Below are 17612 nucleotides of genomic sequence, written 5' to 3' on the forward strand. Positions count from 1 at the left end.
TGTAAAGATTGATTAATACTTGCTGGAACAATGTAAACAGTCTCACCAATAGCCAGGCTTATGTCAAGGGAATCTGTCAGGATAGAAATATGGGAGTTGCCATTGCCGAATTTGAAGGTGCAAGTTTCAGGGTGATCATGTAAAGCTGGCTATACATTATACCATTTTCTTATTCAATTTCCTTTATATTCATTTTTAACTATGTACTGCAAGGGCCCGCCTGACTAGGGTTGCCACCTCATCCCTTTAAACCTGAACACAGAGTAATTACACAGGTTCTGAGGCTAATTTAATGTCGATAAGACACCAAGTGAGTTTAATTAGCACCTTAATCAGCCAGAGAACCTGTGTAATTAATAGGTGTTCGGTTTTAAAGGGATGAGGTGGCAACCCTACGCCTGACTGAAATGAAAAGGTTTAGGTTCGACTTCATATTATATGGTTTTGGTAAATCTAAAGGAGAATTGTGAAAGAAAATGTATAATGTATTGCCAGCCTTACCCTTCCTTTACTACTTGGTGATGTAGACTCTGTGCAGTGTAGGAGTGCCAAATTCAGCTGTGCTATACAGACATGACATGCCGTTTTTAAAATTGAGGGTTTAGTGTCTGCTCTCCATCAACAGGGGTATCCCAAAGGACCACCAGAGAAAGTCACTGAAGTGTAGAAACAATGAGAGCACCACACTAACAACAGTCCATCGTGAAGTTTATTCCATGCAGAAGGCCTATGTGTTCCCCCTTTATCACGGCTTGTAACGTTATGGTCAAAGACCGAGGTAGTGAAGAAAGGAAGGTATGTACACCACTGTGTGAGCACCTGACATTGGTATTAGGCTGTCAATGTCAGGCACCCCTCTTGGGTTCGTATATTTCTTCCTGGCCTTACCATTTTAGACCATTGATCCACCATCTCTTTACGAGCCCTAAAGAAAAGGGGAGAGTTTGAGTCCCCAAATATATTGGCTTTCTTTGTGGAATAAACTTTGTGATGGACGGTTGGAATTACTGGAATTACATTTACTACTTCTACAGTGAGTCACTGACTTTGTACATGTGCAAATAAGATGTCACCAAGTAGTGAAGCAAGGATAAGCATGAAAGCTCCCAAGGCATGCAAATTCAGAAACAAGTCGGTCATTATATCTCCTTTATTTTTCTCCATAGAGATTACCTTTAAGAAGGTTGTGCAACTAAAGTAAACTGCATAATCCAGTCAGCAAATTAGTTTTAGAACAATCTTATTATGTTAAACTAAACTCTAATTACGTATGAGTTACTCCACCCATTGCATGCTGCATTTACTTATTGCACAACCCTGCTTAGGTATACAATTACAGAACTGTAGAGATACTAAACTAAAACCCCCATAAATGTTCAGTTTTAATCAGTGGGTGGTCAGTAAGTAAGATATGTCCTCCTTCCAGGACCTTTCAGCAGCCTTTAAGCTCCATGACTGCATTGTTATAGTATTGAAGCCACATCAGACCTTAAATGGTAGTGCACAGCTTGTTGATACAAGTGGAAGCAGTACAACAATGACTTTGCATAGGGGCTTTAACTAAACAGGGGTCTAGTTTTAATGACACACTTTAGTCTTTTAGGTGAGCAGATTACATCTCAGAACTGCAACCTGTTAGTTCAGTTTTTTCGTATTAGTCATCAGTCTTCTTTTTGAGTTTCGGCAGTAATTAACGGTCATTAACTTGCATTTACCATCCGGAGTAAAGAACATCACACATTCTAAAGTATGAAGTGGTCTCTTGTTGTGTAAACTGTCCAAATATTCCACTTCAATCTTAACGGTTTACAAAAGTCTACGTTCAGTTTTATCAGACATCTTCTAGTACTGGAAATGATTGTATACATCTTTAATAGCGTCTAGGACACACATATCCATCTTCTGTCTGTTTAGTCTGGTTCAGTTTTTGTACTCATAGTGCTTGTGCTTAGTCTGGGCACAGCTTGGACAAACTTTCTCCGTTCTGTATTTACCAGCTGCCCCATCACAAACACTTTCACAATGTGAAGCATTTTTTAGTTTTTCCATTTTGTTTCACTGGATAAAATGATGGTTTACTGCTTCTTCATTTCCCATTCCTGAAATAAAAAGATTACACACATCAGTATAATATAATAGAATACATATCTATAATACAATAAAAATAATAATATATGATTATATATAAAAAAATGTTCTTTAGAAAACAAAATAGCTTACTTAAAGTGACACTGTTCAGGGAAAAATAATGCAGTCTGGGTCAACTATATACTGTACTTTGCGAGAACTTTAGCAGTGTTTCTAGTCTACTGATGACCCTAACCAGCTTCTGTTTTCCGGATATTGATGTATGCTTATGTAGTACACTTTGCAGGCAGGAGGTTAAAATGGAAAAGGTAACTTTCCATAACATTACAGAACAAATTACAAAACAAATTACACAGAAGCTACTGTAAATACAGTGGAACCTCGGTTTAAATATAATTAGGTTTGAGAGCAACTTCTTTTAATTCTGACTCAGTTTGCGAGTGTTGACTCTCAAGATGAGCAGAATTCAAGCTAAATAGGCCTGCGGTACCTCATTTGACCTGAGGTACGGTGGCGCAGAAGCCGTGCAGAGCTGAAAATAAGCCTGCAGTACCTAATTTGGCCTTAGGTATGGGGGCGCAGGAGCTGAGAAAAGCCGAACATTGGCCTGCAGTACCTCATTTGGCCTGAGGTACGGGGCGCAGGAAACAAGCTGAAGTGTCCTTGGGCCTTTTCAGCCATTTTCAGCGCTCTCTGGGGCCCCCCGCATTCGGTATTACATCCCATTGAAGTCAATGCGGAACACATTATTTTAGTTTCCACGGACTTCAATGGGAAAACTGGCTTTGATATGCGAGTACTTTGGATTACGAGCATACTCCTGGAACAGATTATGCTCGTAATCCGAGGTTCAACTGTATTTGAAGGTATAAATCAATACAGCATTTCACCTTTTTCCTTCTCCTGCTGTCTTCTTAGCGCTGATAAATTTTTTAAAGAAGATCACTTTCAACATGCACGTACAGGGCCGCCATCAGGGGGTACAGCCGATAAAACTGTAAGGGACCCCAGGAAGGAATGACTGGTGAAGGGGAGCCATGTTGTGCACTATAGAAACAATCTCACAGCTTCTGCTGCTCTCTGTGTCATTGAGCTCAGACATACATTGAGCTCTTTACTGCCACCTCTGGCTACTATGTGCATGTGCACCCCCTCATGTGTGTACTGTGCTCCTCTGTGTCAGCAACATGTTAGTTTTGTGAAAATGAGCTGGGAATAGGTAGGAAGAGTTCCTTTACAAGTAGGGGCTGTGAAGGAAAGGGGCTGTTTGTGTACAGAGAGGGGCCAGAGGCTTGTGTTTTTTACAGATGTGTGTATGTGTGGGGCTGACATATATATATATATATATATACAGGTGGGGGGCTGGCATTTATACAGGTGGGAAGCTGACATATATTCAGGTGTGAGGGGGCTGAGATATATATATATATATATATATATATATATATATATATATATATATATATATATATATATATACACACATACACACACGATTAAGGGAGGACTGAATGCATACAGGTGAGGTGGCTGGTGTGTGAATTCCGTGGGATGGCCGGGGGGCAAGCCCTAGGGAATGTTGGTGGTTAGGTTCGGGGGGGCCCAGGCCTAAAGCTGTGTAAGGGGCCCAAAAATTTCTGATGGCTGCCCTGTGCACGCACCATAGGTTACCAGGGAGCATGCAGGTAAGGTAATTGTGAATGCCTTTCTAAATATAACACTTGAAAACACCAATCTGTCCTTCCCTTCCTCTTAGCATATTTCTGATTATACATGTAGCGCTTACTCCCGAAGGAGGCGCTGAATTTGTTGGGTCTTTTCCCACATAGCCAGGCAACAAGAATTTCCATGCTTTCTATACAGGCTGCAGCCTCTGTTACTCCACCCTCTAAGTCATGGGTGCTCAACCTGTGGCTCTCCAGCTGTTGCAAAACTACAATTCCCATAATGCCTCAGCCTTTGGGAGACATGCTTGTACCTGTCAGCGGCTTGCAATGCCTCATGGGAATTGTAGTTCCGCAACAGCTGGAGAGCCACAGGTTGAGCACCCATGCTCTAAGTTCTAGAACTATCCAGTGAGTTCTAGAAGCCAGGGGGAGGTAACAGAGCCACAGCGTTGAAGCACTGCACAGAAGAAAACAAATTAATCCCTGCTCCTCTGCCTACAGAGAGGCCAACTAAATTTACCTCATCTAGCAATTAGGAGGTTACTACATACATGTTTCCAGACACTCTGGAGGAGAAGACATGAACTGAAATTCTATTATTACAACCACGAATAATGACTTGTGCAACAGCAGCATGACCATTCATTTGTTTTACCCTGGAACATGTACTTTTGCTTTAATAAATGATGTGCCTGTTTACCCCTTCCTCTTTACAATGATGCAATAGCACTGATGTTTGGGTGAGTGAGAACTATTAACTATGTATGCAAGAGTCTCAGTAATAAGTTGACATTGTACTGTATAGGTACAAACAGTAAACACAAATCTATGCTTTATTGTTCCCGTTAAAGCGGAGGTTCACCCTAAAAACATTTTTCTAACATTACATTGTGCTCACTTCCAACATTGACAGTATGCTGATTTTTTATCTTTTTTTGCTGTACATACCGTCGTATAGCCATTTTCCCCCCGAATTCCAGGTAGTGGCTCCCGCGGGAGTGGGCGTTCCTATGCAGAGGCTAAGTGATTGACGTGATGACAAAAACTTCCCCCCGGCGCATAAGGCGCGTCACCAGTTTCCAAAAGAAGCCGAACCTCGGTGCCCAGGCGCCATATAGCGCCGACTCACAGTTCGGCTTCCTTCGGAAACTCGCCTTATGCCCCAGGGGGAAGTTTTTGTCATCACGTCAATCACTTAGCCTCTGCATAGCAAAGCCCACTCCCGCGGGAGCCACTACCCGGAAGCCGGGGGGGGAAATAGCTATACGACGGTATGTACAGCAAAAAATAAATAAAAAAACAGCACACTGTCAATGTTGGAAGTGAGCACAATGTAATGTTAGAAAAATGTTTTTAGGGTGAACCTCCGCTTTAAAGGACAATATTGGGTGATTGTGTAACTATGATTTTCAGTTCCATAACCATACTTGTAAAATACTGGCAGCTATAAAAGAGCTACTACTGCTATGGATGTGAGCCAATAAAGCCACCTAGTATTTCAATGGGAGCATTAGCCTACCTTGGCTTTTTGTAACACCTTCCCTTTATTGCTTGTTGCTACGGGAGGCGTTCTGCGTCTCAGTTCTGCTGCACTGTTGACAGGTAGAGGACGTTCACTTTCTTGCTGGGTCTTGGGGGTCTGGAAAGAACATAGGAAATTGGTGATTCTTACAAAACAATGAATGTAACTGTAAATATATTGATATATAAAAGTTTTACATTTTATGGAGACTTAAAAGGGATTCCAGGCAAATGCTTACGCTGTCCAAGTAATACTGCATATTAGGTTAAATTAAAGTGACTTAATCCAAAGCAGACAAAAAGAAAAACCATGTAGGATGCTCTCATGCCGATGCTTTGGTAGAGCAATACTTTCAGAGTGACTGGCACAAAACAATATAGTACAAAGGAATCCTGACTTCTCCTTGACTCACTTGCTGCATACATAGTTCAGGTCAGTGACTAAATGTATTAAAGCTAGAGAAAGCTAGCATTTTCAGAAAGAAACCAGCAATGGTATTCCCCATATTATTCTCTTTACAGCAGCACTTTAACAAGTTTTACACAAGGTTCACGGGGGTGTCCTGTAGCCTTCTGTAACATACAGTGGGTATATAAAAGAATCATCCCCCTTTAAAATAATCAAATTGTGTTGCTTTGTGGTCTGGAATGAAGACAGACACAGTTTTTATTTTTATGCAGCGATATTTACTTAGAACATCCAAGTGAAAGATACAACACCAACATGTCAAAAAAATAGGGCTGTGGAAATTAACTATTAATTCATCGCTTAATCTTTAATTTTTTTGATCGTTCAAAATTCTTTTGATTGGTACTCACCTCTCCGCCAGCTTCCGGGCCTTCAGGAAGTTCCGTCCGAGATCCGGTGACGTCACGAACACTGGCGGGGCTTGCCGTGTCCCATCTGAAGGGCTTCTTTGCTGTGCCTTCATATCTGCATGCCGGCGGGACCTTACTATCTGCCACACGCAAGGGCTGTTACACTTCCCTCTATCACTTCCCTCTATCAACCTGGTATTCTACACTGCTTTTTCTACTCTTTGGTATTACTCGCACCATTTTTACAGTTTTTATAGCTACATCGATTTTATCCCCAGTGCAATATTTATTTTGTTACCTACTTGAAGACTATAAAAGTTTTAATGCTATTCCCATCGAGCGCTGCCTTCGTGTGTTTTTTGTATCCTGCTATCCATTTTTACAGTGGTTGGTAGCTGCACTGGGAATCAGCCTGCAAGGAGATCAGCTAAAAGTAGTTGGATCTGTATGTGCGTTATAATTAATCGAAATTAGTCGATTAATAGATTAAAAAAAAAAAATCGATTAATCGAAACACAAAAATTTTGATCAGTAACAGCCCTACAAAAAAAAAATCATTTAAAAACAGAATCACTGAGTTGGAAAAAGAATCACCCCCTTGTGTCAGTATTTTGTTGAACTGTCTTTTTAATTACAGCCTTTATAGTCTGTTGGGATGTCTCTACTAACTTTGCACATCTAGACTTTGCAATATTTGCCCCACTCTTCTTTGCAGAACTGCTCAAGTTCAGTTAAATTTGATGGTGACCATTTGTGGATTGCAGTCTTCAAGTCATTCCACAGATTTTCAATGGGGTTTAATTTGGGTTTTGACTAGGCCACACAAGGACATTCACCTTTTTCTCGTTCAACCACATTGTGGTTATATTTGTTGTGTGCTTTGGGTCATTGTCATGTTGGAAGGTAAACTTTCTTCCCATTGACAACTTTCTGGCAGAAGGAAGCAGATTTTCCTCAAAAATTTGACAGTATTGTGGTCCATCCCTTTTACCCTTCTTTTCTGACAAATGCTCCAGTCCCTGCTGCAGAACCAGGACCCATACCAAGCAATTGTGAGAGTACTTGTACTCGCCCCAATGCTCCTGATGCCTAATCCGATACCTGGAACCGGAAGTTGGTGGGCGGAGAGGAAATCAGTCTGGCAGTGGTGGAACTAGGGGTAAGCTGGCCGGGGCAGGGGTGCAGGGTGCCGACGCAAAATTCCATCCGAACCGGTGACCAGAGCCGTCACATTCGGTAAAGGAAGTGGCGTTCCATGTCTCCAGAGGGTAAACATCACGATGCCCATCTTAGTACACCTTGCACTTGGCTGCAGTAAGCCAGCAGCGGATATCTTGGTTTACTCAGCCCATATAGTTCGGGCTGGATGTAACAAGATGTCCGCTACTGCTTATTGCACTCGAATGCACGGTGTACCAATATGGGCGTCGCAGCATACTTACTAGAATGAATGATGAGAGGCAAGGAAGGATTTTGAAATGCTATATGCCATCCTTCATCTCCTCTCAACATTCATGCACTTTATTATGCAATTGCCAATCAGTGCTGCATTTCAGTGCCCATCAGTGCCTGCCCAAAAGTGCCATCCATCAGTGCCCATAAGTGCCATCCATCAGTGCCCATAAGTGCCGCCTAACAGTGCTGCCTATCAGTGCCCATAAGTGCCGCCTATCAGTGCCCATAAGTGCCGCCTATCAGTGCCCATAAGTGCCGCCTATCAGTGCCCATAAGTGCCGCCTATCAGTGCCCATAAGTGCCGCCTATCAGTGCCGCCCATCAGTGCCGCCTATAAGTGCCGCCTATCAGTGCCGCCCATAAGTGCCGCCTATCAGTGCCGCCCATAAGTGCCGCCTATCGGTGTTATCTATCAGTGCCCATATGTGCCGCATATCAGTGCCAGCCACTTGTCAGTGCCAACTATCAGTGCCCATAAGTGCTGTCTATCAATGCCACCTATCAGTGCCCATCAGTCAGTGCCATCTATCAGTGATCATTAGTCAAACTGTCACATGACATAATAATCAGTATCGACGAGTACTTGAAAAAAAAGCATTGGTACTTGTACTCGGTCTTAAAAAGTGGTATCGGGACAACCCTATAGTTTGGTGTTAAGGGCAAAATAAGTACATTTTAGTCTCATCTGACCAGAACACCTTTTTCCATGTGGCCTCGGAATCTTCAAGGTTCGTTTTGGCAAATTTCGGTCATGACTGCATGTGGCCTTTGAGGAGTGACTTTTTTCTTGCAACTCTCCCATACAAGCAATCTTTGTGGAGAATTTGTGATGTTGTTGTCACATGTACACAATGACCACTCTTTGTCATAAATTCCCGCAACTGCTTCAGGAGTTACTGCAGGCCTCTTGGTAGCCTCTCTGACCAGTTTCCTCCTGGCTCTTTCATCCAGTTTGGAGCAACGTCCTGGTCCAAGGAGGGTCTGTGTTGTACCAAATACCTTTCACTTCTTAATAATATACTTCATTGTGTTTCTAGGCATTGATAAAGCCTTTGAATTTTTTTGGTGTCCATCTCTTGACTTGTGCCTGTCAATAACTTTATCCAGGATATATTGCCACTATAGTGCCTTGCCACTTATAGTTGATTATTTGCTTCAGTTGCAGGGACAGAAATGTTCCAGGAAAGCTCTTGTCATGCTGAGCTTATCAAAATCACCATAGCTGATTACAGCTGAAAGTCAAATGGCTTTGTGTGCCATTGAGAATGGGATCAGCTACACCTGATTGAGTTTGCAAGTCAAAAACTGTGTCAGTCTTAATTTCAGGCTCCAAAGCAACAAAATGTGATTATTTTAAATGTGGGCATTTTTTTCTATATCCATTGTAATGCTGTGACGTGTCTGTCTCATGGATTAGTGTGAAGGGGTGAGGCTGCTTTAGGCTCAGACAGTGCTTGGACCAGTAAAAACACTAAACTGTTTATAGATAGGACTATTAAGAAGCTAAAGATACCAGCAACTAGAGGGATTTAGATAGCAAGGCAGGCAGCTGTACAAGATAAATTCCAGAAAGAAAAAAAGAGTCATTAAAGGTGAGGTTCTTCAATTTAGTCAATTAAAATGTTGAATTTTACCCTAGTCATACATGAGCAAATATGGGTGCTGGACCTAAACATCAACTGGTGTGTCTTTGCTAGATTTGGTTGAGCACACCTAAATTGACCAATAAATACTTTAAAAGTGATAAAGAGGGAGGAGATATAGATAGAAAGCGAATACTTAGATAGACTGACAGATTTGCTTCTAAAAACATGGGACACTCTACCTGTTAGGCCTCGTACACACGACCAGACATGTCCGATGAAAATGGTCCGCGGACCGTTTTCATCGGACATGTCTGCTGGGATCATTTGGTCTGATGTGTGTACACACCATCAGACCAAATGCCCCGCGGACAGAATACGCGGTGACGTGGCGGCGACGATGATGCGGCGACGTGCGCGAACCAGGAAGTTCAATGCTTCCACACATGCGTCGAATCACTTTGACGCATGCGTGGGATTTCGGGCCAGCGGACATGTCCGATGAGTTGTACTAACCATCGGACATGTCCGACGGACAGGCTTCCAGCGGACAAGTTTCTTAGCATGCCAAGAAACTTTTGTCCGCTGGAAACCTGTCCGCTAGGCCGGAAAACTGTCTGGTAGGCCCTACACACGGTCGGACATGTCCGCGGAAACTGGTCCGACGGACCAGTTTCAGCGGACATGTTCGGTCGTGTGTACAAGGCCTTTTAGCTGCATCTTAACTAGCTACTAGGGTTTAGACCAGGGGTCTTCAAACTACGGCCCTCCAGGTGTTCAGGAACTACAATTCCCATCATGCCTAGTCATGTCTGTGAATGTCAGAGTTTTGCAATGCCTCATGGGATTTGTAGTTCCGCAACAGCTGGAGGGCCGTAGTTTGAGGATCCCTGGTTTAGACTTTGGACTGCCCCTGAAGGCTTCTCATGGCCCACTACTGAGCCATGTTTTGGACAACAGCCTGGCTGGCCAGTTTTCAGTCATGGGATGTAGAAGGTGGACCTGAGTACTAAACCACAGGGGCTGGTTGAGATCACCCTGTATTTTAGGGATCCTTGGCAGCCCAAGGCAGAGCATGCATGCATGCATGTACATGCCAGATTTGACAATTCTCTCCTCTCACTTTTATAATTCTTTCCAGCATTTTAAAGTGATCACAGCTATATTTTAAGACCCCCATATCAAGCACTTTCTGATCTTGCTATCAGGAACAATATGACTCTTAAGATTTTTTCCATCAAGCAATTCCCTATTAGAGAATATTTGTGCTTACAATTTCTCTTTCCTCTGGTCAGTAGAAATAGTAGGATTAGGCCTCGTACACATTATAGGTTAACCAGAGGACAACAGTCTGACGGACCGTTTTCATCGGTCAAAACCGATCGTGTGTGGGCCCCATAGGTTATTTAACCTTCGGTTAAAAAAAAGCAAACTTGCTTTAAAATTTAACCGATGGATTGCTAACCGATAGGTCAAAACCGATCGTTAGTATGCAAAACCATTGGTTAAAAACTCGCGCATGCTCAGAATCAAGTCAACGCATGCTTGGAAGCATTAAACTTCGTGTGTTTTACGTCACCGCGTTCTGACACGATCGGTTATTTAACCTATGATGTGTAGGCGTGACGGACATCAGTCAGCTTCATCGGTTAACCTAAGACAACGGTCCTTCAGACCGCTGTCCTCTGGTTAACCTATCGTGTATACAAGGCCTTAGCCTATTGATTTTTTTAGCCTGCTTGTCTGACATTCCAATGGTATGCACTATCATTTGTATCATATTGAGTCCACATGAACCCAAGTTGTTATATGACTGCATCAGAATTGTCAGATCATAGCACAATTTCTTCCCATGCAGGAGTACATTTATATTAATCCTGATTTAGTTTGGCTGGGAACTGCATCTTCCATTAAATAGCGGATTGTAAATCTAATGGTGGTAGAAAAATAGCAACCAAATATGCAGGTTTTAAATGATTTAGCTTTTATTCTAGTTATTCTAGCTATACAATTCTGAGATCTCTTATTTTGTAGTAATTTTGCACATAATTTGACATTATTTGATTTATTTTCCTCTGTGGTGGCTGTGATGAACTTTTACCGTATATGGTTGCAAATTACACTCAAACCTTGATTTGGTTTACGTAAAACTATCCGGTCATAAAACACCTGACAGACTGTGTGTCTCTGTCTACTTACAGGATTTTCAGGTTTTCCAGTCACTGCCAGTCCAAGAGAGGGGCCTCCAGCAAGAGATTTCTTCAGATTTTCTTTCACCTCTATAAGTTGAAGCTCCAGGTCTACACGGCTCTTCTCATTGTTCTTGCACTGTTCCTCTAGTGAGGCCAGCTTTGCCTCCAGTTCTTCTTGCTTCTTCCCTGGAATCAAAGTGCAACTGTTGTTGTTAATAATGCTGCCAATTGGCAATACTTTTTTTAGTTTCAGATAGAGTAGGGAATGGTTGGAAACCCTGCAAGGTTTTTACCGTTGTCTTTGTTCCTGTGGGGAGGATTCGCCATTTGTATATGTCCTGGAGACCATTGTCTTCGATAAAATGATGGGATTTCCAACATTTTATGGTTGCTACTGCTACAGGAGGTAGGGGGAAAGCTTTCAATGGACCTTAACCTGTCTCCACTCTATCCAACATTTAAAAAAGGATCTATAAACAAGTTAACCGCTAGGAAGCTTATCCAATACTTTCTCCACAATACTGTACAAAGGGCCTGAAGTGGGGACCTGTATATGGAAGAAACTGGATAAACATCATCTTGTTATAATGGAGCTCCTACAGGATCTATTATATCACTGTGGGTAGTGGTGGCTCATCAAACAGCGTAGAAATCTCTAGAAGACAGAAATCTGAGGCACAGGTCCATGTTTACTGAAAACCTATTTACGTGCTCAGTACGTGAGATAGCTCAGTACCTAGTGATGCAACATCTGACTTTTCCTGGGAAGGGAAGATCGCCAAGGGAGATTTAATATGGGAGTAGTTTACTACCTTAACTTTGCAGTTTAAATGTGGGATGAAAAGGTAATATTTTGGTATTGGGTCCTGACCTGTATAGTTCATGTGAACCCCAACTGCAGTGAGAGATGCTTCATTAGCCATGGACAGCACGAGAATGTCCTTCATATCTGGTGGCTGTGCCCATGATTGGTTGTGTTCTAGTTTAGGGTCTGTGGGTTGATCTAAATGCTCCAATCAATGACCACTAAGCTGGCCCTATTGCATTGCCCAATTCCAGGCCTTTTCTCATATCAACAAAAAAACGAATGACCTATCTATTTTGGCTGCCAAACAGACCATAGGCAAATCTTGGAAGAAACCCTTTGTCCAATTTCAAGTAGTGAAAGACCATATGACCACATTAATGATTAACAAAAAAAATGTCTAGCATCCTAAACGACTCCTACTCTAAATCCCTCAAAACATGGCTTAATTATGTTTTACCGTCTTTGTATACTTTTAATTTAGGTCAGTTATAATTTGCTGGAAAGACAAAACCAGAGCAGATTTCAAGCTCGACTCACCAACCGAATTAACCTGTCCAATAGTCTGTATCAAAAACAGGGGTCTAGTTGGCACACATTTGCAAATGCATGCATAAGCTGCAAGGTCTCTTCAAGGCACCCTGTGTATTGCTTGCAGTCCTAACCCTACAAAAAATTATGAGCATCTCTACAGTGGGAGCACATGCATTCTAATGGATAGACAAGGGGCAGATGGGCCTGGGGGTAGTCCAGCCCTCCTTAAAGGCACAGGGGGCACACTGGACACCGAGCACATAGCACAATGGCAGCAAAGGTGTCCAGTGTGTCCCCTGACCAAATTTACACCAGTAACAAAGAGATGGCCCTTGCCCCACCTATAACTGACCTTTACAGTGAGGAGCACATGGAAAAGCAAATGCATGTGTAGCACTGCCCCCTTGGGGCATGCTTGGTAATGCATGTTCTCCTGTGCAGACCCTGTGAACTCTCCAGCCCCTCTCTAGGTTCAGACATGTTGCGTATACCTTTGAATGACATACGGACACAAAAGCAAGTAGTTTCAACTCTCTCCGATTTTACTTACTCAAGAAAGGAGATTTAAATGAAGGATTAGTCAGTCAAATCATGGTTACAGCCAAGACCAAGTTGAAATAATGCTTGCAGCAATAACAGTTCGTAATGACAAGTAGATGATAACAATATACACAATCACGTGAATACCTTGAGGAAGCTATTGGTGGATATAAGGAAATGTTTCTGCTTTAAAGAATTACCTAGGGCCGGCCTATAATACCTTTTAATCCTGATGAGAGATAATGTACTATAGTTACCAGTAAAGTTTCCCCTTTTGTTTTGTACCTTAAAGGGGTGGTTCACCCTAAAAACTACATTTTCTTATTCCACTGCCCCCCCACATTTCAATCCGATTAAGGCTCTTATTATTTTTTTCATGCTGTACATACCTTAGTACAGCATATTCACCCGTGCATCCGGGTTGCGAGTCCCGCGGGAGTGGGCGTTCCTCACATGCCGGTGATTGATGTTTTGCCCAAAAACGAGCTCCCCCCGTCGCGTAAGCCGCGTCACGGTTGGCGAAAGGAGCCGAACGGCGAGTCGGCGCTATACTGCGCATGCGCATCGCCGTTCGGCTCCTTTCGCCAATCGTGACGCGGCTTACGCGACGGGGGGGGAGCTAGTTTTTGGGCAAAATGTCAATCACACACACACATGTGAGGAATGCCCACTCCCGCGGGACTTGCAACCCGGATGCACGGGTGAATATGCTGTACTAAGGTATGTACAGCATGAAAAAAATAATAAGAGCCTTAAATCGGATTGAAATGTGGGGGGGGGGGGGGGCAGTGGAATAAGAAAATTTAGTTTTTAGGGTGAACCACCACAATAAAAAATATCGCACGGAAAATGTAATATTTCTTCAAAGCGTTACTTCAGTATTGATATTTCTGAAGGCCTTATTTAAAATAAATGTTAGGCTTCAATCTAAAGCGAAAGATGTCACAAAGCAAATAATTTTGTACTTTTAAAGAATAGCAGTAATGTTTCATTTACCTGTACTATTCTTCAGTTGCTCTTTCAGTTCTCTCCTTTCTTTCCTAAAAGCTATCAGCTTGTTCCGGATGGCCTCCTTTTCCTTTTCCAGGCGCTCTTTTTCAATAATAAATTGCCGTGCATCTTCCTCAGCTCTGTTTTTGCCATACTTATATTGGTTGGCATCTGAAACAGGTGGACCATATATATAAAAATATTCTCCATAAATTCTAAGCATGTTTGTTATATACAAGAATCACTTTGCCAAAATTTGGCATTTAGCAAAATTGAATTTTTTGAATAGGTCTAGAAATTTACTGCTATCACATCTTGTCTGGAATTGCTTATCTTTATCTTCTAACAGAGTATAAAAAGGGCTTACTTGAAGCATGACGCTTGACTTTAACTTCAGGATCCACTCTCCGGGACTTTTCACTACAGGATGAGGCATGGCGCTTTACTTGCGTTCCACCTTGCGTGCGCTTAGGATCTTCCACCTAGAAGCATATCCACAATCAACTAAAATCAATGTTTGGCACATACTGATAATATTAACCCCATATTTAATCTGCAGAAAATTAATATTGCCATGGATTTCAGGGCCTCATTTATTAAAGAGCTGACTCTAAATGGAAGTTGCGGGATAACACAGGCTGATTCAGAGAAGTCTTAACTATACAGTTACACAAGGGAGATGCACTATAGTTACTATTCTCAAAATACTATGATGGTGTGCAATTCATTAGGCGTGTATGGAATGTGTTATACACATTAGCAATATATTTAAATACCTTTACTTCACCACTCCTGTTAAAATATTCAGAGATAACACAGCAGTAAATACTTTGTAAACTAGACTATATAAAAGGAATGCATGTTAATTTGCAAAAGCAAAGTTCAACAGCTCCCACTACTGGTCATTATATAGAAAGCACAAGGGTACGTGTAGTATACTCACTTTAAGACCAGGCTTTTTCTAACACTGGCCCGGATTCAGAGAGAATTTACGCCGGCGTATCCATAGATACGCCGTGTAAATTCAAATCTGTATTCAGAAAGCAAGATACGCCGACATTAGCCTAAGATACGACTGGCATAAGTCTCTTACGCCGTCGTATCTTAGGGTGCATTCTCACGCTGGCCGCTAGGTGGCGCTCCCGTAGTTTTCGGCGTAGAGTATGCAAATTACCTAGTTACGCCGATTCACAAACGTACGTGCGCCCGGCGGTAGTTGTTTTTTACGTCGTTTGCGTAAGGCTTTTTCGGCGTAACGTTGCTCCTGCTATTAGGTGGTGCAGCCAATGTTAAGTATGGACGTCGTTCCCGCTTCGAAATTTAAATTTTTTGCATTGTTTGCGAATAGGGCTGGACGTAATTTACGTTCACGTCGAAACCAATGACGTCCTTGCGACGTCATTTAAAGCAATGCACACTGGGATATGTACACGGACGGCACATGCGCCGTTCGTAAATCACGTCAGGTCATCACATATTAGCATAAAACACGCCCCCCTTCCACATTTAAATTTAACGCGGGCTTACGCCAGCCCCATTTACGCTACCCTGCCGCAACTTACGGAGCAAGTGCTTTGTGAATACTGCATTTGCTCCTGTAAGTTGCGTCGGCGTAGCGTAAATACAATACGCTGCGCCACCGTAACATAAAAAAAAGCAGCTTTTTTGGCTAGAAAATGTATTATTATATATATTTTTCTTAGCAGAGGCCCTAGAGAATAAAATGGTGGGTTTTGCAATTTTTTTTATGTAGCACGGTATTTATGGAATTTTCTTTGGAACAAATACACTTTAATGAATTTGAATGCACACAAACACAATATCAATTTTTTTGGTGAAACACAAAAAAGATTGCATTACTCCGAGTAAATAGACACCTAACATAATCACACTTTAAAAAGGCGCATGCTCGTAGAATGGAGCCAAACTACGCGAATAAAAATATCCATAGGCAACGTTTTTAAAGCCTTTACAGGTTACCAGTATATAACATAGAGCTGCTTGGGGAACTTCCAGTCCTCGAAAAGCTCTATGGTAAGCCAACGCACTAATTAGCTGCCAGGATTGCTTTAACAAAAAAGCCGGGCACCCACAGAAAAAAATAGGCATCATCCAAGTATACCACTTAAAAGCCGGAAACGTAAATATACATATTGCTGTCTTCAAGTGGATACTGTATGCAGAGAATTAGTTCTTGAAAAATGAACCATGTGTGTCAATGGAAAGATAGCAGATTAACTTACCTTTTCATAGGTCACATCATCGTAGATTCGGGAATCACTACTACTGCTATGTGAAGATTTTGCCCACCTAAAAAAGTCAGATAATCTCAGATACCTTCTTAAAAAAACATAGCAAATTACATTGTATTTTATTAAATCTCCTCATTACTTGACTGCATATTTTCAGTCTTGGTGGATGTTGGAGAGTTATACCCAACAACTTTTTATATCAGTCAGATGGGATCTTTGGCACACCTGATGTGGCCAAGTGGGTCTCACTCGCCTTTTATATATTTTGTAAAATGTATTTAAATTTTGTAACAGGAGATGGCAGAACATACAAACATAGGAAGCCAACATTCTCAAATGGACAAGAAACTATCAGGGAATTATGGCTCCTGGGGATCCTGTTGCAGGGAAACCCATAATATAGAAGATACAGGAGACGTCATGTACTAGCTTCAATCAGGTATATATATATATATATATATATATATATATATATATATATATATATATATATATATATATATATATATATATATATATATATATATATATATATATATATAGCTCAAAGGGGTGTAGTAAATTTAGAAACAAATTATTATCAACATCTAACTGTAGGAAATAATGATAGGCATGACATATTGAAATCACAAAACGTATTTAATATGTATGGACATTCCAATTCCGCTTTACTATAGTCAGAACAATGAAAAATTATTTTGTGTACAGGCACCACACTCTGCACTTCTAGAAATGAGCCACATCCAGTAATATACATACAGTAGCTCACAAAAGTGAGTACACTCCTCACATTTTTGTACATTTATCTTTTGCATTTGATTTCCCGTAAATTAGCTGGTTGCAGGAACGTATGTTAAATGCACAAGCGCCCCCCCCCCTACTCTATATATTCAAGTATACATGTTCCCCTGGTGCTAATACAGGTTTGTACCAAAATATTATATTGGAATTATCTTTTAGCGGCTAGATTGTATAGGTCTGTATATCTCTTTAGTTGGGGATGGTGGAGAGAGAGACACCAAAGGGTCCCTGTGCAAGACCAATTTCTGGATCCTCCATGGAACTACTGTATATGGATTGATAACTAGATAGAGGTAAATGATGCCTAGGTCTATGCAACAGTGGGATGGGTTTTGGTAAAAACAGTCTCTTAAGTCCCAAAAGGT

At 41.6% G+C, this 17612-nt stretch overlaps 1 protein-coding gene across 1 annotated transcript in view; it reads right to left on the bottom strand.

Annotated features, from left to right (window-relative positions):
* Positions 1 to 1135: 1135 nt before the first annotated feature.
* AFAP1L1 (actin filament associated protein 1 like 1) overlaps positions 1136 to 17612 on the bottom strand; it is a 138691-nt gene continuing 122214 nt past the window's right edge. Inside the window, exons 13-18 of the mRNA XM_040344527.1 lie at positions 16438 to 16504; positions 14562 to 14676; positions 14201 to 14365; positions 11333 to 11511; positions 5275 to 5394; positions 1136 to 2099 (exon numbers count right to left, since the gene is read on the bottom strand). Coding sequence (XP_040200461.1) covers positions 2076 to 2099; positions 5275 to 5394; positions 11333 to 11511; positions 14201 to 14365; positions 14562 to 14676; positions 16438 to 16504 — 670 coding nt within the window. The 3' untranslated portion in view covers positions 1136 to 2075. The remainder of the gene's footprint in view (positions 2100 to 5274; positions 5395 to 11332; positions 11512 to 14200; positions 14366 to 14561; positions 14677 to 16437; positions 16505 to 17612) is intronic.

Source organism: Rana temporaria, chromosome 3 (assembly GCF_905171775.1).
Source record: "Rana temporaria chromosome 3, aRanTem1.1, whole genome shotgun sequence".
In the NCBI taxonomy this organism is placed as follows: Eukaryota; Metazoa; Chordata; class Amphibia; order Anura; family Ranidae; genus Rana; species Rana temporaria.